The sequence below is a fragment of the Zootoca vivipara genome, chromosome 7 (genome assembly GCF_963506605.1).
Source record: "Zootoca vivipara chromosome 7, rZooViv1.1, whole genome shotgun sequence".
Lineage (NCBI taxonomy): Eukaryota > Metazoa > Chordata > Lepidosauria > Squamata > Lacertidae > Zootoca > Zootoca vivipara.
Window position 1 is genome coordinate 28,310,119 of NC_083282.1, and position 22,482 is coordinate 28,332,600.

General features: G+C 42.3%; 1 protein-coding gene across 10 annotated transcripts in view; it reads right to left on the bottom strand.

Moving 5' to 3' along the window:
* ADGRL2 (adhesion G protein-coupled receptor L2) overlaps positions 1 to 22,482 on the bottom strand; it is a 257,131-nt gene that overhangs the window by 86,233 nt on the left and 148,416 nt on the right. For all 10 annotated transcript variants that reach the window (XM_060276788.1, XM_060276789.1, XM_035123241.2 and 7 more), the window contains exon 3: positions 5,945 to 6,158. In XM_060276788.1, coding sequence (XP_060132771.1) covers positions 5,945 to 6,158 — 214 coding nt within the window. The remainder of the gene's footprint in view (positions 1 to 5,944; positions 6,159 to 22,482) is intronic.

Here is a 22,482-nt window from a genome sequence, read left to right on the forward strand (position 1 = left end):
TCAGTCTACGTTACGCTCTTAGACTGCATTAACTTCCTAGCAGTAACTTGCTTTATAGGCTCAGTTCATCATGACCTATAAAATGTTAGACTGAAATGCTTTAAATATCTGCTAACACCATGTGCAGGCCTGGGAGTACAAGACAGTGTGCTATGAAGCGGCAAAGACAGTACTCTTCGGAGAAACTAGCACACACTCTTATGTCACTGATATAAACAGGGTAAGCATGGTAAATAATGGATAACACAGGCATGGTCTTTACGAGCCACTGGAAGTCTGGTTGGGTCTGGTTTAGTTTCCTTTCCCATTCTCTTCAAACAGATTTGCCGGGTGTGTGTGTAAAGATCCTCCTCTACTTTGTGCCTATAAGGTTCTGCTTCATATTCGTAAGGGTCGTGTTCAAGTCTGGAGTTATTTAGGCTTTTTGAGTAATGATGACCAATTTATTAGGCAATTAGCTGCAACTTCATTAATGGAGGGAGAACAGATGCTCTGTTAACATCGGGCTATTGTTCTTCCCCTTGACCCTTAAGCTCTCACATTTCAGCAATTTCAGTAATGCAAAAATGCCATTACAACATCTCATTAATTCAGGGCTGGATAGGCTGGGCAAATACAAAAAGACCCTGTGAAGTTCAATGGGAAAGGTGTCTCTTTCTCACACTCTGCTACAAAGGCCTAATGGAGCCAAAAATGTTAAGATGTTTAAAATTATAACTTTGAGACAATTGTATGTGTGCCACGGTAATTTTGTATCAATACAATCTGAGAGATCAGTGACTGTGTTGCATCCAATTTGATAGATCACTTTCCATCAATCGTTTTCCCAAGGAGCATTTAATTTAATTTAATTTGTTAACCCTTTTCTCTTTTCTTTTCTTCTTCCCCCCTTCTTTTGGTAAACAATGCTGCTGTGTGTTGCCTAATGCTTAGGTCTACAAACTCTACAAAATAAAATTCCTTTGATGACTTAAAGGCCTCACTATTTTCTTGTCCTTTTAATCTTTACAGGTTCTCATCTTCATGTCTGTTTTTTTTTAAGTGTCAGTCCTGTTTACAACATGATATTCAACATATTTCCTCTAGGGCAATGAACCTTAACAGAAAGCTTTAAATTGCCTCACATAGGAAACCACATTACTATTAATTCCACAGCAACCGTATAATATATAAACTATTGCTTTGCAAACTCTAGAGCAATTAGACCTCTCGGCTATTTGACTAACTCTGCTTCATGATACCCAGTGCAGTTAATTATATTTTTTGATGTTAATAGTCTCTGTCAGTTTCAAGCATAAATCCTCTTTGATGAATATTTAAATTATATTTGAATAAAAATAATCTTGGTTACATTTCCTATTCAACAGTCATCATAGCTTAATAAAGGTCTGCTCAGCAAAGGGCTGAGATAAATGGCTCCGTGATCCCATGTAAAGGAACCCTAAATCCACTTTACATCTGATTTAGCGGCTACAGTGACCAATAATGTAATATAATTAGCGATGTTGTTATGGTGAAAAAGAATGCTTTCCCATTATAAATAACAGCATTATTGCAAGCTTAGCTTATGCTCATTTAGTATATTAAATGCAGCAGAACATAAATCAAGACAACCGATTTGAGCAGGACTGCTTGGAAGAGAGAAGGGTATATCTTGAGAATGACATGGGCTGAAGGGAGCACGGCCTTTTTAAGTGTTAATTCTGCCTTTAAGGTGTTAGTACCAATTTTTAATTTTTTACCAAGCTGGGGGAGGTAGAGATTTGCTCTGGGTCTAATATTTTCTTTCAGGAGCCATGAGGCTTGGCACAGAACCTAACCTGCAGCCCCAAGCTTCCCCCCCCCCAAAAGAGTTCTTTTAAATATATATTAAACTCAATGCTGATTCATACTCTTCTTTGATGTGTGTCTGGCCACTTATTTTCAATCAAGGCAGATGTCCTTCATCAGCATGCATGCGGTCATCTGAAGGTTCTGGCCTTGGCGGCAATTTACTACACTCCATCTCATCCTAAGGTTGGGTAGAAAATATATGGCCAGCAATACTCCTGGAGGCAGTGTAAGTCAAAGCTTAAATCAATACTATCAGAATGCTACACGAGAGAAGCCCCATTAAAGGGCATTGCACCTTGCATGCATTGAGTTCTTACAGAAAAGAATCTGTAACTGCAACTGCTGCCAACAGGAAAGTATTGATCGCATGAGTTGCAAGGAATGTACAAGTTTATATTATTATTTTCCTCCTCTCATTTATTGGTTTAACTCCGGTTACATTATCTGAGATACAGTAGTAAAAGGCTATGGAGATTTATTCTTCTTATTTACTCAATTACGCATCAGTTTAAAATTCAACAAGGCCACAGCAGAAAACCACGCAATGAAAGCATGGATTAAAAATGTCCTCTGGCTTATTATTTTTTTTCTGTGCTTTGTTTCAATGCAGTGTTATAGTGAGTTTTCCATTAAATAATGAAGTGTCCCATCACTAGATTAATATTTTATTAAAAGTTTTTTTTAAAAAAATTAAAACATATCTGGACTAAAAAAAAGCAAAGCTGCAAAAAAACTCTGTTAAATACCCCCCAATGACTGATATTTCTTGTACATCCCCCCCCCTGTCATGTCTCAATCATTCTGTGCCATCAAGACTGACAGTAATGAAACTGCATTCAGGTGGGAGATCATGTAGGATAGTTGCTAAGAGCTACAGATTATAAAAATAGTTAGTTTAGACAAGCCGTTCTCAGTCTCAGTCCTAGCCTCAGTGGTTCAGACTTCAGATCACTTTAGCCCCAGCCAACGTGGCCAGTGGTCCGGGTTGAAAGGAATACTAGTCTAAAACATCTGGAAGACACAGCTTGCTACCTCTGGTAAGTGCTAAAAACTATTAAATATTGTTCAAGTAAATGTGCCACGTCAGTCAGCCCTAGGACCTTACATTTCTTTGCTTTGAGAACAAAATGAAATCACAAAATGTGGTCAGTGTTAAAAAAACGACCTTTAATAGAAAGAACTCTGCAAACACTCATCTGACTACAAATTTACTTTTTGATATGAGTGTGTAGAAAGAATGCCCATGTCTGTGAGTCTGCTTTGATGTGAGCTCTAAATAAAGGAATGTCTAAGAGGAGAGTGTCTGGCTCTGATAATCATGTACAGTAGAGGATTGTCAAGCATCTTTCAGACTCCTGCATTGAAAGCCAATGACATGCCAAAGGAAAATGAGGACCTGATATCTGAGCTCAGTCATTTACAATGACAGCTTTGATGCACATTCATTCAGGCAATGCACTTGTCCAAATTGGTATCTGATATATGACCATCAATACAATCAGTTTGGGGGAGGGGGCAGAGAAAGAGCAGCAAGTATCCGGAATACTGAGCGAAAGAGGAAAAAGTAGGTTGCAGTCGACTAGATGACACCTTTCACACAGAAGACCTTTCAGAAAATAGTAACTGCCAGAAGCTGCAGAAGGAGCAGCAACTGGAGTCGCAGGAAAGCAGGATAATGCCCACATCTAAACTTGGAAAAACTCTACCCCTAAAAGACTTCATTTTCAGTAACACAGTGCCCTCTCTGGATAAGAAATCTGGCAATAAAGCAGTGAACGTTAAGGACATTTTAAACTCATATTAAGACATAGAATTTTAACACTGTATTGAAGTATATTTTTTTACAGAAGCATGTTCTAGATACTGTCACAAGGCATATACGGTACAATGCTCCAAAATGATTTTCTGTAGGGTGCACTGTAATGCGATATTGCAGTGGGGAAACCATTTTCTCAAACTGGTTTAGATTTTCCACCCATGCAGACCTGAGGCTTAAGGGGCCTAAAAAATTCAGGATGAGATTAATCAAATGAGATGGGTGATTTCCCTATCCAGCTATCCCAAGACCGTGAGCTCTAGTAAAAGAATTTCCTTTATTCATTATCGTTTGAAAGAAAAAGAGCCAGCCTTGTTTGCACTTGAAAGGAAGCTCATCCGATATTCCTGTGCTACTACTTTTTTCCCCTTGCTCTGACAAGCAAGGGGATACATGCAATGCTCACAGGACAGGATCTGATCGGAAAGGTAATTTATTTTTGTTTTGCTTTTTTTCAGCCATGTGTCACTCACTTTGACAAAAGGAATTAAAAACATCATTTGTCAGAAAGATACTCGAGTCCCAAAGAATATCTCCATTTCCTGCTGCTTTCTTCCCCGAAATAAATGGACTTTTTCATCATTATACATTTAAGACAATAAAAAGAAAAGGAGATCTCAAATTAAAGGTCGAAGAATTTTGAAAGGCCTGCCCCTAACCTACAAATAGAAAGGTCAGGAGAGCAAAGCAAGTAAACATCTCTTGTATTAGGCTTTGACTTCATTCACAGCTGTGTCCTGTGAAGGATAAATGAGTGGCAGAAATACCTTAAGGGGGCACTGCTGTTTGAGAACAAGGCGTGATGTGTCATTATTTACTAGCTGGGTACACCTAGTGAACTAGAATCAGTACACCAATGGAAATTATGCAGATTATTTCATTTCTTATGGAAGTGTTTTTAAATACGCCCTTTGTATCTGGCTGGATAATATTTAAAGAGGTCTTTCTATGCAAGTGTCATTTTAGGGAACTGATTTTGTAAATTGCCTACAGATGCACAAGCACGCTAAAGAGAGCCCTCACAATATCAGCAGGTTTGGTGGCTTTTTAGTTAAAAGAAGAGCAGACATGATATAAGTTTATAAAACTATGCAAAGTGTGGAAACAGTGAGTAGAGAAAAGTCCCCCCCCTCTCATTGTACTAGAACTTACTGAAAGAAGCTGACCACATAAACTAATCTGAAGCAGGAGTTTCTCACTGAACTCATTTTTCTAAATCATTTCCAGCTTTTTGACTGCAGTGGACTTTATACCCTTTGCGGGAAAGTTTAGAAATGACCAGAATGACCAAAAACTTAATACACATCATTTGTTTAATGACTGGCCAATTTCCAGAAATTTAAAATGAAGTGTAAATTATTTGAATGCAATACCATTTTCAACTTCTTCTTTTTTTTAAAAAAAAAAAACCTGTGTGGATTGTGTGTGTGTGTGTGTGTGTGTGTGTGTGTGTGTGTGTCTGCGCGCGCGCACGCGGGGTGGGAAGCAATAAAAGATTTAACATACAGAAATTTGCATTGAAGCAAACGGATGAACAGAGTTTTAAGAAATATTTCCATAGTGGTTAAAGAAACTGAGCACTCTATGGTCAATTTACCAAAATAAGTAAATAAATGTTAAAACATGTTTCTAATCTGTTCCCCATGTTGGGAAAGAGAGAGAAAGTTGGGTGGCTCTTGGTCTGTCAGATGCCACCCCAGCCCATTTCAAGCAGTGTAATTTCTGACAAAGGTTTATCACTTTTAACAGAGGTTATAGGAGTGGCTACTCCCCCCCCCCAATAGGTTCCAAGTATAATCAGGTTTCTTTTTCACCTATTATGTAGGTGGGCTGGTTATTCATTTATTTATTGCATTAAGATTGCAATCCTGTGCTCGCTTACCTGAAATTCTATGGCACTTCCTTCTGCATAGGCATGTGCTGTTTAATTAACATGAATATTTAGAAACTTCTTAAGCAGGTTCCCAGAAAACTTCTGAGTGGGAGTCTGACCTCTCAGAAGACAAGGATATACCAACATTTCAAACAGATTAAAATGTTTCCATCTCCTTGCAGTCACCTTCCTGCTCTCTTGTTTTTTTTTAATAGAGTAAAAACTTAAACCAGAAGATTCTCAAACACTTGCTAGTGGCTTTATTTCCTTAGCTTTTCTAGATTAAAAATGACTGGGGTATTTGAATATATTTTTCCAGGATGTGGGGGGGGGGTTGCGGGGTGGGGTGGGCGCTGAAGGGAGCAAATTGTATTGCAACTTTCTTATATGGATTCCTTTTCCGTAGTGAGCACTGCTCTTACCTTTGTGTCATAATCTTGTAGGCATCAGGGAGGAAACATTCTGTGTTCTCCATCTGGAAAGGGTCAGCGTCGCAAATCTTGTCGTCTGTCCGTCCATAATTAGCACTCTCTATCATAATGACATCACTTCCTGGACACCGAAGATCGATGGAGTAGCCCTCGCAGGACAGTTCTCTCCTTACTAAACCAAATGGCAATGCTGCTCGACTGAAACCTAAAAAGAAATTAGAAAAAAGACGTTAAGTTACAAAACTATATATTTGGGGGCCGCAGCACATGTAATGGTGGAAAAGCTGTTCTAATTGTAACTATCATGGAAATGGTTGTTGTCCAATGTAGGCTGCATTAATGCATGTTTCATACTAGATATGGAAGCCATAGCATGGAGAAAATAAACATCTTGTTCACACCGTTCCCAAGTCATGCTTAAAAGTAACAAATGTTCAGAACACATTACCCTACAAATAAACACATGGTCGGAGCTCATGATGATTATTTTTTTAAGTTATAAACTTCTGAGTGTACAGGAAATGGCCAAAAGAAAACAGGGCCTTTCTCAGCCCTACACAAGTCAAACTCTGCAAGGACGATGAATGGAATTTTCACATTAAAGTGTGGGTTGGCGGCTGAGTGGCTGGGTCACATTCTGGACAGCAGGTTTACAACCATACTTACAGCCATGAACCATGCTTAACTAGCTGTACTTTGTGTTCTACGGCTGCCACAATTAAATTAAATTAAATTAATTATTTTTAGCAGATGTTTATGATTGGCTTTCTCTGTCCCTGGGACTGGGTCAACTGTTGGACTGACTTTATTTTAAAGCCATGCACTGAGCAGTAAGTCCCTGTTTATTTCCCCTGTTCTCCTCCCCCACACCCCAAGCCATCAAACTTAAAACAGCCTGCAATGTTTATATAGCAAGCCCTCACACAGCTTTCCTTACCCCCTGACTCAAAGTAACAGAGGGGCAGGGCACCTACCTGTGAAAAAAACAATAAAAAGTAACAGGCTTAATAAACTCTGAAACCTAAAACCAGTGTGGGTCTTAATCCTACTCCAGTTTCCTCCTCCCACCTTTCTGCTCTTTTCATCTTGGGATTCCTTGTGCCTGTATCATGCACACTTTCACGTCTATTTCTTTCCTTTGAAAATAATAGTTTTCCTCTGAAAATTATTGCCGATTTTATTAAGACAAGACTCCTCCCCCCCCCTTCAAAAGAAGTTGCTATCATTCATTTAGCTGCCTGATATAACTTTCAATAGCTATCCTGTTGAGCTACATTTTGACTCTGCATAACCAGTTCTGCCACCTTCGAATGTGAGGGGCTCCATCCTGCTCTGACACTTAGGGTTACCAGACTCAATAGTGGACAGGACTTCTGTGCCTTCAATTGCCCTGCTCTCTTTTGAGTCTGGAAACATTAAAGAGAAACCAGCAGACCCTGCTTGGAAATTAAACAAAGGGTCTGCTGGTTTCTCTTTAAGGTTTCCAGACTCAAAAGAGAGCAGGGCAATTAAAGGCACAGAAGTCCTGTCCACTATTGAGTCTGGCAACCCTACTGACACTGGGTTGGTTCCCACATAAGGTAAGCAAAAAAAATGAGGACAGGTCCTGGACTCGCATACCGAATCCAAATGGGAAGGTTCAACAGTGATAGGGCTCCAACATACTTGTGCCAGTCAGGACTGTCAGTAGTAGGCTAGGTGGATTCAGCTTAAAATAGGAGTCATCTCCCCCCCCTATCTATCTATCTATCTATCTATCTATCTATCTATCTATCATCTATCATCTATCTATCTATCTATCATTGCATGCTAGGAAGCAGCAATCCAATCCAATGCACATCTACTCAGAAGGAAGCCCCTCTGAGCACTACGTCTGAGCAGACATGCACAGGGCTGCTCTCAAGATTGATTCATTCTAAGGCACGGGTGTCAAACACAAGGCCCGGGGGCCAAATCCGGCCCGCCAGACCTCGTCATGTGGCCCGCCGAGCGCCCCAGCCAGCGGGACCCAGCAGCGGGACCTTGCTGCTGAAGCGCTGCGCCGACAAAGCGCCGACAAACAGCTGGTGCTGGAGGGGGTAGAAAGGTGGCCAGAGCAGCGCTGCATGGAGCGCCCCGAGCCACAGCAGGAGGAGGAGGAGGCAGCTTGCCGGGTCAGTGCCCGGCAGCGCCGCACGGAGAGTCCCGAGCCTCTGCGATGCAGCAGTGCTCTGTAGCACTTTGAATCCTCCTCCTCCTGCCACGGCTCAGTGCCTGGAAACGGCTGCTGCTGCTGCTGAAGCTGAAGCACAAAGCACCCAGCAGCGCCGTGTGGAGGAGGAGGAGGATTCAAAGTGCTACAGAGCACTGCTGCGTCCCAGAGGCTCGGGACTCTCCACACGGCACTGTCGGGCACTGACCCGGCAAGCCGCCGCCTCCACCTCCTCTTGCCTCACCTCCTCCTCCTCCTGCCGCGGCTCAGCCTCATGAACGTGAGCTCAGCAGCGGCTCGGCCTCACGAACGTGCAACTCTGAGGCTTTACGCACTTCTAAAACGGACACCCGCTGCCTCACTCTGCACGGGAAATGCTTTTTGCCCCGGGTCCCTTCGCACTCTTTTCTGGCGCTGAATCAAGGCGGCGACCCCCCCTTCCCTTTCTTTCTTCCTCTCTCTCGTTCTTATTCTTTCTTTCCCTCTCCTTCCTTCCTTCTTTATCTCTGTCTTCTCTCCCTCTTTCTTTTTCTTTCCTTCTTTATTCCTTCTTTCCTACTCTTCTTTCTCTCACCTCTTTCCTTCCTCTCTCCCTCCTGCTCCCTCTTTTCTTTTTCTTTCTTTCTTCCTTCCTTCCTTCCTTCCTTCCCATCTTTCTTCCTCTCCCTCATTCTTATTCTTTCTTTCCCTCTACTTCCTTCCTTCTTTCTCCCTTTCCGTCTTCTCTCCCTCTTTCTTTTTCTTTCCTTCTTTATTCCCTTCCTTATTTCCTACTCTTCTTTCTCTCCCCTCTTTCCTTCCTTCCTCTCTCCCTCCCACTCCCTCCCTCCCTCCTTCCTTCCTTCCTTCCTTCCTTCCTTCCTTCCTCCCTTCCTCCCTCCCTCCCTCCCTCCCCTCCCCTCCCTCTCCCTCTCCTCAGAAACATAGGATGCTGCTTTATACTTCTGGCCCTTAAACCCTGGAACCAGGAGAGCAGCTCCAGTGAGTCAACCTCAGCCAGTCCCTTTGGTGAAGGGTGGTGGCTCACTGGCAGAACATCTGTCCTGCATGCAGAAGGACCCCAGCATCTCCAGGTACTAGTAGCTCTGCAAAGGTCCTGCATGAAACCCTAGCGAGCCTCCACCACCCAGTGCAGTTACCAAAAATCATTTTTCAATAAATTGTACAATAATTGTACATTTGAATATCTACTTGCCATTATTCTGACTATGTTTCTGCTTTCACAGCTAGTTATTACTTACATTATTACAAAAAACAGTAATAATTGAATGCAGTGACAATAATTTATGATAATAAAGAGTGGACACATAGTCCTACAGATACAACTGGCCCTTTGAGGGTGACCAAACTGCTGATGCGGCCCCCGATGAATTTGAGTTTGACACCCCTGTTCTAAGGCTTTTAAGATACCCACATGAAGGGTGTGCTTTAAACACTGTGTGATAGTACAATGGATAAATACATTCAGCGCAGTACACAGCAGGTTCAGATCAGAGCAAAAAAAAAAAGCTGAGAGTAAGAGGATAGCACTTTATGGATGTACGCATTATGCATTTCTGTAGCACTTATATGCGAAAAGATATGGAAATCCCTTCCTCATAACAATCCTCACCAACAACCCTGTGAGGGAAATTCGACTGAGAGGCTCTGGGTTGTCCCCCCCCCCCCCCCCGGCTCAAAAAAAGCTACTTAATGTGATTTGTAGCTCAACGTTGATTGGAATCCTATCCTACATTAAAACCCACACACCATTTATTGCACTGCATATATTCTTTTCATGAGATGTAGCAGAAACTGGAAAAAAAGGGAAATTTTCTCCAAAGAGTGGCAGCATCCGAACAGGAACTGTGTAACTGTGTATTTCTAGAACTGGGAGAAAAGAGGCCAAACCGAATTCAGAATGCAGTGGTGCAGCATTTGATGTCTGGGTACATGGTGGTGGTGTGGTTTAGGAGAAGTAACCATCCTAATAATTTAGAAACCCAATGTTCACATGTTTTTGCTCAAAGATCTGTCGTTATCGGTTCAACTCTTGAATGAAAACTGCAGGAACAGAGGCAGCTGAAAGGGATCCAGGCCGGATCATCCAGCCACCTTCTGATGGTGTCACTCTACATAATATTGCCAGTTTCCATATGCATGATCCATAGGTACAATAGACGGCTTTTTTTTTGTTCTTGCATAGAATCTAGATGTTCTCTAACATCTTGCAGCCTGTCTCTCTGACCAACCCCTCTTGATGTCATTCATCCATAGCTCAGTTGGGAAGAGCGTGGTGCTGATGATGCCAAGGTTGCAGGTTCGATCCCCATGTGGGAGGGCTGCATATTCCTGCATTGCAGGGGGTTGGGCTAGATGATCCTCAGGGTCCCTTCCAACTCTACAGCCCTATGATTCTATGTCATTTGTTGATTTGTTGCAGGATAAGTCTGGTTTGAAGGTAGAGGTGTTATGGTCCTCTCTGGTTCTATTAGTTAAGTGCTCTGATGAAAATGCTTAGTATTTGTGTAGTGTTTAGAGTGTTGAAAGCAACCCACGTGACTTATCTAGTTGAAATCCTTTCAATAACCCAGTAAGGTAGCTATTATTATCCCCCATATTGCAGATGGGCAGGCTGAGGCTGTGGAAGGGTAGCTTGCTTAAGTCTACCTAGTGAATTCATGGCAGAAGTAAGAGTCTCGATTCATAATTTGTTTCAGCCACTATGTTGCCCCAGCTTTATGAAGGTTTTGTGACCAAATTGCTGGGAATCAAGGATATACTTGTGTGTCTTTGTCAGGCTTCTTCAAACTCTGCCCTCCAGGTGTATTTGCCCTACATCTCCCATCATCCCTAGCTAGCAGGACAAGTGGTCAGGGATGATGGGAATTGTAGTCTCAAAACATCTGGAGGGCAAGAAATAAATAAAAATAAAAATACGAACTAATAATTTTTAAGAGCAGAACGTATATTTTTGAATTCCATATCCATGTAGGACAACAGAATTACAGTGAATCAGGGGTGAGATAGTTCTGTCATCCAAATTTCTCCTATACTTTCCCAATAGTTTGGGAGAGGTTGTATAAAACGATATTGTTTCTACGTTCCAAGGTTATTTTAAGATAAAACAGATGCTAGATAAAGAGTTAACTGTGTTTTAGTCCATTTATAGCAACCAGACACCTTCAATTTAAATATCATTATTATTTATTAAATTTCTATACTGCCCTTCATCCAAGGATCACGGGTGGTTCAAAATATAAAAACACAAAAAAATACCTAACATAGTTCCAAATGTTCGGTGCCAAGCCTTTATAGAAAATAAAAACCATACAAGTTGAAATAGATAAAATGGAAAAAGGACACACCAATAAATGCGGTAAGTAGATCTAGTTTGCTTATGAAAAGCTGAAAACGAATTTGGAAAACACACAAATTAGTTCATTGGTTTACTCAGTCGCAGAATACAGCAATGTAGGCGTTTTGGATGCAGTGACCATGGGTGTAAAATATGGAGCGGGAAGGGTAGGTACAGTGCTATTCTTTAACCTACATTGCAGTCTGTGTTCTATATCTGGGTGGTTCAAATATAGAAAATAGCAAGGTTCAGGTCTGGTCAATTCCCTAGCAAGAGGCAGCTCCTTCCCTGCCTTCCTGCCTTTTCTGTGTCACATTTTAGAAAGAGACGAATTATGTGGAATGATGCAGTGTGTATAGCAGCAGAGGCAAACCCTCTATGAAATCTTCGCCATGTCATCACCATCATTAACATATGCAAAAAAAAAACACCTGCTTATGAACAAAAGGTCTTCCAGTGAGCACTGTGATCCTTATTTTTTAGTCTTCTTTTCCACACACATAAAGGCAAAAATAAGCATTTCTAGAAGCAAAGTGTAATTCAATCCATCTTGCAACCCTGACAATACGAATAATAAAAAAGAACTGGTGGGAGGCCCTGTGAGCAAAAATAAAAATAAAAATCAATATTGCAGCTTTGTGCCGTGCAAATGTGAATACTGCCAAATAGCAGTGCTTAGGGTAAAATGAACTGCTCTGCTCCATTTTGTCCTCTCTGAACAAATGATTTTGAAAAGACAGCTTTTGCAGAGGGGAGGGGGAGATATAAAATGTCAAGCAACAACTCCCTGTGCTTTAGGAAAGCGCTTGGAATAAATACTTCCCAGCAACAGGTGCAGTGAAAGAGGACCACAATATATTCACATGCAGGAGATAACTCCTGGTAAACAGATGTGTTGCTTCACAACAGGAAATTCAGAAGCCCAGTGCCTAGCTGCCAGTCCTTGTAACTGCACAATTTCAAATCCCTTCAGATGCTCAGTAGGCTGGTCAGCCAATACGTTTGGCCATCAAACCACATTCTAGATGAATCACCAGCCGTTAATATTTTGAACACTCTGTTTATTATTATTAGTATTGATATCATGTATGTCAAGTGCGGCTGGACACACCCAATGACACATACATCATCATTAGACTGCAGAGCAAATGAAAACAGGTGTTTCTAGTGTTTTAAACCAGGTTTGGAAAGTAGATACCAAAGGGACACTGCTCAAGTCGAATAAGGACTGCATAAGTCTGTGGGTTTGCTGACTGTGCAGGACAGGTTTTCCCAAACTTGGGTCTCCAGCAGTTTTGGGACTGCAATTCCTATCATCCCTGATCACTGGTCCTGCTAGCTAGGGTTGATGGGAGTTGTAGTCCAACAGCAGCTGGAAACCCTGGTCCAGGACCATCAGATATGACTTCGAGAACAGCTGAACATTGTCAAGTAAGATCCTGTTACACTGCAGAATATGCTGCCATTGATTATATATTTATTTTGTATATTATATACTGTCACTTATTTTACACACACACACACACACACACACACACACACACACACACACACATTCTATTTCTATGTGTTAAAACTGAAATATAACAATGAGAAAAAGAAATAGTGAGCATTCAACATACGTTCTCTTGCATGCTTTTTGAAAATGCTGCATACCCTACACTTTGTTCAATAAAATAAATCAGCTTTTTCACTCCCAACCCCCCCCCAGCTCATTCTCTGAATTGTCGAAAACCTCCATAAAAAGACACCGATGGTGGATTATTACTTTTGTGCTCAAGATAAACTTTTCTGCACAGCTCGTTTTTATTTAATAAGCGCACGTCCACCGAGGAAGGAAAAGGCGGCTAAGATAAACTGCTTTCCCACAGAAGACTTAAAATGAGCTTCATGATCAGTTAAAATTGTTCTCCGAGGTTTAGCAAAATGGCATGCTTTGTTCCATTTACCATCCCTCTTTGCTTTAGGTAACTAAATGGCTTGGTTCTCGGAAAATCAATAATCTACATTAATCAAAGTACAAAGGCGATAATAACAGCTTATGCCCTCAACCATTTAAACTGTGAATACCGGTAGTAACAATAGGACCTGTAGTGAGGAGGAGAACTTTCACCTTTGGATTTCCCCCCCCCCCCAGCAGAGACAAATAAAAGTGGCTGTGCTGTTTCAGGCTACCGTCAATTTTGCTTACTGTTAACAGTGAGAAACCTATGGGTAAAGCATAAATCACAAGAGTGCCTCTTTTCTAGAAATCTGACATTATTCCAAAGGACGGAATGCAAGTTTACTGGAGGTGGCATGAGCCCTATCGGAGGGAAAATGCACACCTCTTCCAAGAATGAAACGGTGCCTGCTTCTTCTTTTTTTATCTTGTGTTCTTTTTGCTCTCAGAAAAGAGCATTTGCAAATATCACATTCCCCCCCCCCCACCCCCAAGAAAAAATAGAATGTTTACAGTTGTCTTTCTGACAGTCTTTGGAAACCATGAAACATGATGACACAATTTTGCAGCGGTACATGTTGGGCAGCGTTTCGGTTCTATTTGTGAAACAAATGAGATGCTCATGAAAAAGGGTTATTACATTACCAATCACAACAAAACAAACTACGGTACGGAGAAAGGCAGGCAAAATGTAGTGTTATTGGTATCTACTACCATTCCCCTAGACAAAATATGAAAAGTACAGCTTTTAAATTTTCAGCTCTGATGAGTGGTCATGTGTCCTAGCTTCCAGAGGGGAATCCTCTTTCTGATGGGCTGCCTGGTTCTAGTTCAAGGCGGGTTTAAAAACTGAGCCATAAGAAAGGAGAGCAGAGGCTTCTAAGTTACTCATCAACAATAACAATTAGCATCTGGAAACAGTCTTCCCTTTTCTTGTCATGTGCATTGTATATTGATTTAAATTATAGTATTTTTTCATATTTACAGATACACATCTAATTAGCATGCACACACAGTTTATGCAAATGAATTTCCTTTTTCCTTTTTGGTTCTTTTAGAATCATAGAATTGGAAAGGACCCTGTTTTGGGACTACAATTCCCATCATCCCTGACCACTGGTTCTGTTAGCTAGGGATGATGAGAGTTGTAGTCCCAAAACATCTGGAGGTCTGAGTCTGGGGGTGCCTGATCATGTCCAAACCCTTGCAATTGTCCCATATGGGGATTGGATATGCAATCTTGACATTAGCAGCACCACGCTCTAACCAACCAAGCTACCCATAAAAGGATAGCTTGGTTTGGATTTCAGAGTAACCATCTTGGGTGATAAAAGCCCCAAGAAGGCCCAGGGAAAGATGCCTCCTTTTAATTGGCTCTATACTATATACGTTGCTAAATCCCACTCTTGCCACTTATTACAGTCCTTACGAGGGTCCCATTCATACTCCACCAAAGGACCTCAAAATTTTATCATTCAGGAACTGCAGGCAGAAGAGTGGAGTGGGCTGGAGAAGGAACAGAGCACTCCATTACTCTTCTGTGCTCAGTGCAGAAAACATGTGGGTTGCAAGAGAAGGGAATCCCCTTCATCTGAACCGTGCTGGTACAGATTTGTATCTGCCGTTGCTTTCTCTGCCAAGCAAGCCCTAGCATTACAGTAAAAAAAAAAAAACATGTCTGCAGGCTAGTAACCCTTATGGACTTATTTGCTAGGCTGGGCTACACTACTGCAGTATCAGCTTGGTTCTCCATGAAGCCAATCAAAAATGAATTAATATTTAATATTATTTAGATCCATTAACTTACATGAGATTAAATCAGAGGCTTACTGGTTTGTGGAGCAAGGTGTAACTTCCAAAAGGCATGGAGAAAGCAGTACTCCGTTCAAATTTCCTTGCAATTAATTGACCTGGGTGGGAATGAGATTAACTAAGCAGGCTCTCTGCCTAATTTTGATGATCTTCTACTACGGTATGTATGGCAGAACTAAGGTGCATTTGGAGTAGAATGCAAGTTCACAACATTTCCCTGCTGGATCAGATCAAAGGCTAATCGAGTTCAGCATCCTGTTTTCTAAGCAGCCAACCAGATGCTCATTGGAATCCCACAGGCTTCTCTTTGTGGAAGCAAGGTCAGATACAATGGTTGGCTACATTTGTATAACTCAGCAGAGGATCCAAATACACACATAGAATACAAGACCCCACGTTCTGTGAACCGCCCTGACCTCCGTGTATAGGGTGGTATATAAATTCATATGCCTGTTGTCTTTGTCCATGGAGTTTTCTTGGCAGGGATACTGGAGTGGCTTGCCAGTTCCTTCTCCAGGTGGATCACGTTTAGTCAAAACTCTCCTCTATGACCTGTCCATCTTGGGTGGCCCTGCATGGCATAGCTCATAGCTTCTCTGAGTTCATAGCTTCCCTTCGCCACGACAAGGCATTGATCCATGAAGGGGCTATGGTCCACGGGGTCACAAAGAGTCGGACACGACTAAACGACTAAACGACATAAATTCATATGATGATGGTGGTGGTGGTGGTGGAGGAAAAAATTGGAATATGCAGAATGGCACAGCTCAAGCAGGCTATCCACGTGTGATTTGAAGTTTCAGGCTCTGAGTTCAAGTGACCAACTACATCTAATTCATTAGGTATCCACATCTAATTACTTATGCACAGGACTTTTGGTGCACACACACACTATATACATAATAGAATACTTCAGTTTCAAAAAGAAAGAAAATAATCAGGGGCATCTGTTTGCAAAGGACTCTAAGAATGACTATGAAACAGTGATCTACCAAAAAAAACCACCACCCCTATTATTTTCTCAGACTACGAAGCCAAAGTTTTCAATACTTGGCAATAGCTAGGCTTGATTATTGCAATGTGTTGTGTGGGGTGTTATCTTTGAAAAGGGTTCAGAAACCCAAACTTGTTCAAAATATGGCAGCCAGGCCATAACATTGAAGGGACCAGAATCTGGTTTCAAAGTATTTGTCCTCTTGCAAGAAGTTTCCTCCTGCTGGTTCTCTTTTTAAAAGTTGTGTTTACTATGTATTATTGTTTCTTTTAAATTGTAACCTGCTTCTTAAGTATAAATAAATAAATATGGCGCTGTATCTCTTATCAGCAGAGTCATGTGCCTTCCACAGTGCTATAAATGCAGACGTAAGAGCAGATCTAAAAAATCACGATATTTTAAATATGCTCGTCCTGCCAAGTCATATGCCTTCTGCCAAGTGGCAGCAATCCAGAAAACCACACATGTGCTCATTTAGAATTTCTTGCATTTTTCCTGGGATGGAACATCACCTTGCACATGCATAAATGGGCTGTCTGGATCATGGCCAGTGAGGGTAACCAAGGAATCACAAGACAGGCCAAAATTCAACACATGGCTACAGACATTTGAAGCCCTTACTGAATTCAATCACACGGCAGTGTGCAGTATTCAGCATCTCAAAAAGTACGTTTGGAGGCATTTCTCAGTGAGCCCCTGAGAGCGTCTGTTCATTTCATTCCTTTACAAGAACCTTCAGGAAGGAAAAGCTTCTGAGTTCAGAACAATATCAGAACTGAGACAAGGAAGTGCACAGTACAAACAAAGGGAGGTTTTGTATGTGTGTCGTAAACAACTTAAGTAGTGTGCACAGAATGAAGTTTGCTCAAGCAACAAGACTTCACCTGCCTCCCCCCCATGTGCCTCCCCTAAATCTGCTCTGGAGACTTAGGGGAACCCCCAAAACAGGGGGGGGGCGTGCAGGAGGAGGAGAAGGAAGTACAAGTAGACTGTATTCCGCACGCAATTCCCCACTTAGCACTACATTGAATGCCACCCTTTGTGTCAACAGAATTTCCTGCTGCGGTGCTTTCTCTTAACAGAAGTTTGTAGCAGAACGAAAACAAAACCCACACATTTCAGGGTTGTTGGTTTTTTTTAAACGTTTGTCAAGTATAATTACTTAATAACTACTTTTGTTTTTGAATTCTCATGTAGTCCCTGTTGGCTTTAGAATTTGACCAACCACAAAGCTGACAAAGAAATGGGAAATAAGAAAAAAAAATAGCAGCAACAAAAAAGTCTCTAAGCAAGACTCAAAAAGCCACTGCTGAGTTCATAAACTAACAAAAAAAGGGGGGGAGGGGTGCCTTTGTTCCCAGGCTTTACAAACCAGATTGGCAGCAAAAACCTTTCTGAATCATGAATGAGCATTCTTCTCTTCTCCTTCGCTTAAACTGGGGTAGATTTCGTGGGACACTGAATGTGGATGATAAATAATCTGCCCACAGAAGACCAAACAGCCCACAGTTTATATACATAGCTGCCAAGTTTTCCCTTTTCTCGCGAGGAAGCCTATTCAGCCTAATGGAAAATCCCTTTAAAAAAGGGATAACTTGGCAGCTATGTTTATATAGCATACATATTAAGACTTCAGTATATTCTGAAGACTGTTCGGGACCTTAAAAAAAAAGAGTTGGGATGTACTTAGTCTAAAAGCCAGGTTAACCGAGACATCTGCATCCCCTTTCAAGTGCTCTACATACTCCCAGAAATGGGGTAAAATCTAAAATGGTAGCTACATGTTGCCGAGCACGCCACTTAACTTGCTGAGTAAAGGAAGGGAGGGGAAGGAAGCAGGACTCGGGGCAGAAATTCCTAAAGGTACTTCATAGAATCATAGAATCATAGAATCATAGAGTTGGAAGAGACCACAAGGGCCATCCAGTCCAACCCCCTGCCAAGCAGGAAACACCATCAAAGCATTCCTGACAGATGGCTGTCAAGCCTCTGCTTAAAGACCTCCAAAGAAGGAGACTCCACCACACTCCTTGGCAGCAAATTCCACTGCCGAACAGCTCTTACTGTCAGGAAGTTCTTCCTAATGTTTAGGTGGAATTTTCTTTCTTGTAGTTTGAATCCGTTGCTCCGTGTCCGCTTCTCTGGAGCAGCAGAAAACAACCGTTCTCCCTCCTCTATATGACATCCTTTTATATATTTGAACATGGTTATCATATCACCCCTTAACCTTCTCTTCTCCAGGCTAAACATACCCAGCTCCCTAAGCCGTTCCTCATAAGGCATCGTTTCCAGGCCTTTGACCATTTTGGTTGCCCTCTTCTGGACACGTTCCAGCTTATCAGTATCCTTCTTGAACTGTGGTGCCCAGAACTGGACACAATACTCCAGGTGAGGTCTGACCAGAGCAGAATACAGTGGTAATATTACTTCCCTTGATCTAGATGCTATACTCCTATTGATGCAGCCCAGAATTGCATTGGCTTTTTTAGCTGCTGCATCACACTGCTGACTCATGTCAAGTTTGTGGTCAACCAAAACTCCTAGATCCTTTTCACATGTACTGCTCTCAAGCCAGGTGTCTCCCATCCTGTATTTGTGCCTTTCATTTTTTTTGCCCAAGTGTAGTACTTTACATTTCTCCTTGTTAAAATTCATCTTGTTTGCTTTGGCCCAGTTGTCTAATCTGTTAAGGTCATTCTGAAGTGTGATCCTGTCCTCTGGGGTGTTAGCCACCCCTCCCAATTTGGTGTCATCTGCAAACTTGCTCAGGATTCCCTCAAGCCCATCATCCAAGTCATTGATAAAGATGTTGAACAAGACTGGGCCCAAGACAGAACCCTGTGGCACCCCACTAGTCACTACTCTCCAGGATGAGGAGGAGCCATTGATGAGCACCCTTTGGGTTCGGTCAGTAAGCCAGCTACAAATCCACTGAATGGTAGCATTGTCTAGCCCACATTTTACCAGCTTCTTTACAAGAATACCATGGGGCACTTTGTCAAAGGCCTTGCTGAAATCAAGATAGGCTACATCCACAGCGTTCCCTTCATCTACCAGGCTTGTAATTCTGTCAAAAAATGAGATCAGATTAGTCTGACATGACTTATTTTTCAGGAACCCATGCTGACTTTTAGTGATCACAGAGTTTCTTTCTAGGTGCTCACAGACTGTTTGCTTAATGATCTGCTCTAGAATCTTTCCTGGTATTGATGTCAGGCTGACTGGGCGGTAATTGTTTGGGTCCTCTCTTTTCCCCTTTTTGAAAATAGGGACAACATTTGCCCTCCTCCAGTCTGCTGGAACTTCGCCTGTTCTCCAGGAATTTTCAAAGATTATTGCCAGTGGTTCTGAAATCACCTCTGCCAGTTCTTTTAATACTCTTGGATGTAGTTCATCTGGCCCTGGAGACTTGAATACATCTAAACTAGCCAAGTATTCTTGTACTACCTCCTTACTTATTCTGGGCTGTGTTTCCCCTGCTGAATCATCTGCTCCATATTCTTCAGGTCGGGCGTTTTTTTCTTTCTTGCAGAAGACTGAGGCAAAGAAGGCATTGAGGAGTTCTGCCCTTTCTCTGTCCCCTGTTTGCATTTCACCATCTTCTCCTCTGAGTGACCCCACTGTTTCCTTGTTTTTCCTTTTGCTACGGACATACCCATAAAAGCCCTTTTTGTTGCTTTTAACCTCTCTGGCGAGCCTGAGTTCATTCTGTGCTTTAGCTTTTCTGACTTTGTCTCTACACGTGCTGGCTATATGTTTGAATTCCTCTCTGGAGATTTCCCCCCTTTTCCATTTTTTGTACATATCCCTTTTAAATCTTAACTCAGTCAAAAGTTCTTTAGATAGCCAGCCTGGCTTCTTTAGGCACCTTCCATGTTTCCGTCTCATTGGTATTGCCTGAAGTTGTGCTTTTAATATCTCCCTTTTAACAAACTCCCAACCATCATGAACTCCCTTCCCTTTTAGTATTACTGTCCATGGGATTTCACCCAGCGTTTCCCTAAGTTTTCTGAAGTCGGCTTTCTTAAAGTCTAGAATTTGGACCTTAGTATGCTTGGTTGCTCCTTTCCGCTGGATAATAAACTCCAGAAGAGCATGGTCACTCCCACCTAATGATCCTGCCACTTCTACCCCACTAACCAAGTCATCACTATTGGTTAGGACCAGATCTAAAATGGCTGATCCTCTTGTTGCTTCTCCCACTTTCTGGACAATGAAGTTGTCTGCAAGGCCAGTGAGGAATCTGTTCGACCTTATGCTCTTGGCTGAGTTTGACATCCAACAAATATCAGGATAGTTGAAATCCCCCATTACTACTATCTCACTTCCTTTGGAATGCTTGGCCATCTGTTCCAGGAAGGCATCATCTGTGTCCTCAGTTTGGCTTGGGGATCTATAGTAAACTCCCACAATGAGATCACTGTTGTTTTTCTCTCCCTTAATTTTGACCCAGATACTCTCAATTTGGCTTTGAAGTTTTAAATCCTGGATCTCTTCACAGGTATACATATCCCTAACATATAAAGCTACTCCTCCTCCTTTCCTGTTTGGTCTATTTCTCTTAAATAGATTGTATCCCTCTATTACTACATTCCAGTCATGAGACTCATCCCACCAGGTTTCAGTGATGCCTATTATGTCATATTTAGTTTGCTGTACCAAGAGCTCAAGTTCATCTTGTTTATTTCCCATGCTCTGTGCATTAGTATACAGACATTGAAGACCGTTGATCATTCCCCCATGTCTCTTATTTAAGGATATTTTCGTCCCACCACTAGGTCTGCATGCTGCTTGCTCCATTTGGTCCTTGACATTCGGATGATCATCTTCAGCATTAGATGGACTCCTACCTTCAGGACCACTGTCTCCCTCCCCCACATAAGTCAGTTTAAAGCCCTCCTGATGAGGTTTTTGAGTTTCGTGGCAAAAACATTCCTCCCAACTTTTGTGAGGTGCAGTCCATCACTTGCCAGAAGTCCATCTTCAAGAAACTGCAGACCGTGATCTAGGAATCCAAACCGTTCCTGTTTGCACCATTTGCGAAGCCAGTTGTTCACTTCCCCTATTTTCCCCTCTCTCCCTGGGCCATGTCGTTCAACTGGGAGGACAGAAGAGATGACAATTTGTGCATCTAATTGCTTCAACTTCCTGCCCAGAGCCTCATAATCATTTTTGATCTTCTGTAAGCTATGGCTTGCAGTGTCATTGGTTCCCACATGCACCAAAAGGAAGGGGTATTTGTCGGTGGGTTTTATGATTCCTTGCAGCCGTTCTGTTACATCTTTGATCTTGGCCCCAGGTAGACAGCACACCTCTCGAGACATCTTGTCAGGCCCACAGATTACTGCTTCTGTACCCCTCAGTAGGGAATCCCCAATCACCACTACTCGCCTCTTCATAGGCTTGGTTGGGATTTTTCCATGTGCTGTCCCTTCCAAGGTTACCTGCATATTCCCAGAGGACTGACTTGGTTGCTCGTCTTCATATTCCTCATCAACTGTGATGAGGGAGAGATCCTCAGGTGGAGTCTGTTTCTCGTCTTCCATGAGCACTTCAAAACGGTTGTGTAATTCTAAGCACTCAGAGCGATCCCTGGGCCTTCTACTTCTATGAGTCACGTTCCTCCATACATCTGGCTGCTGTGTTGGGGAACTGACCTCCTCCTCAGGGAGATCCCCTGTCTCATCCTTGGTGCAGACAGTGTGCTCTGCTGCATCCAAGAAAAGCTCCAGCTCTTTAATTCTCTGGAGCGTAGATACACGCCCCTGAAGCTGCTGCACCTTCTCTTCCAGAAGGGCAACCTTGTTTTCTAGTAGGGCAACCAACTTGCAATTGTTGCAGGTGTAGCTACCCACATCCTTTGGCAAGAAAACAAACATTGCACAGGAATTGCAGGTGACAATGCTTGTTCCCTCCACCTCCATCTTGAAAACCTTGAGGTCAAGGGGGAAAGAGGAAGAGGCCTAGGTCCCCCCTAACAAACGTGTGAGACTTGCTGCCCTAGATCAAAAACAAGGTCACAGCCAGAAACAAACACCCACACAAGCCTGAACAGTCACCCAAATCCAAGAGGCAGCAGCCCTTCAGTCACCGCTTACGCTAGATACACTGTTGTTTTGTGGTTTTACATTTTTGGAAGCTGCCTAGAATTCTTTGGGCGTGATTTAGGTAAACAAACATATACACTTGAGAGGGAACTGCAGCTGACAGGTAGAATAGCAGTTTGCTGCCCTCGTGAGCCATAAGATGAATT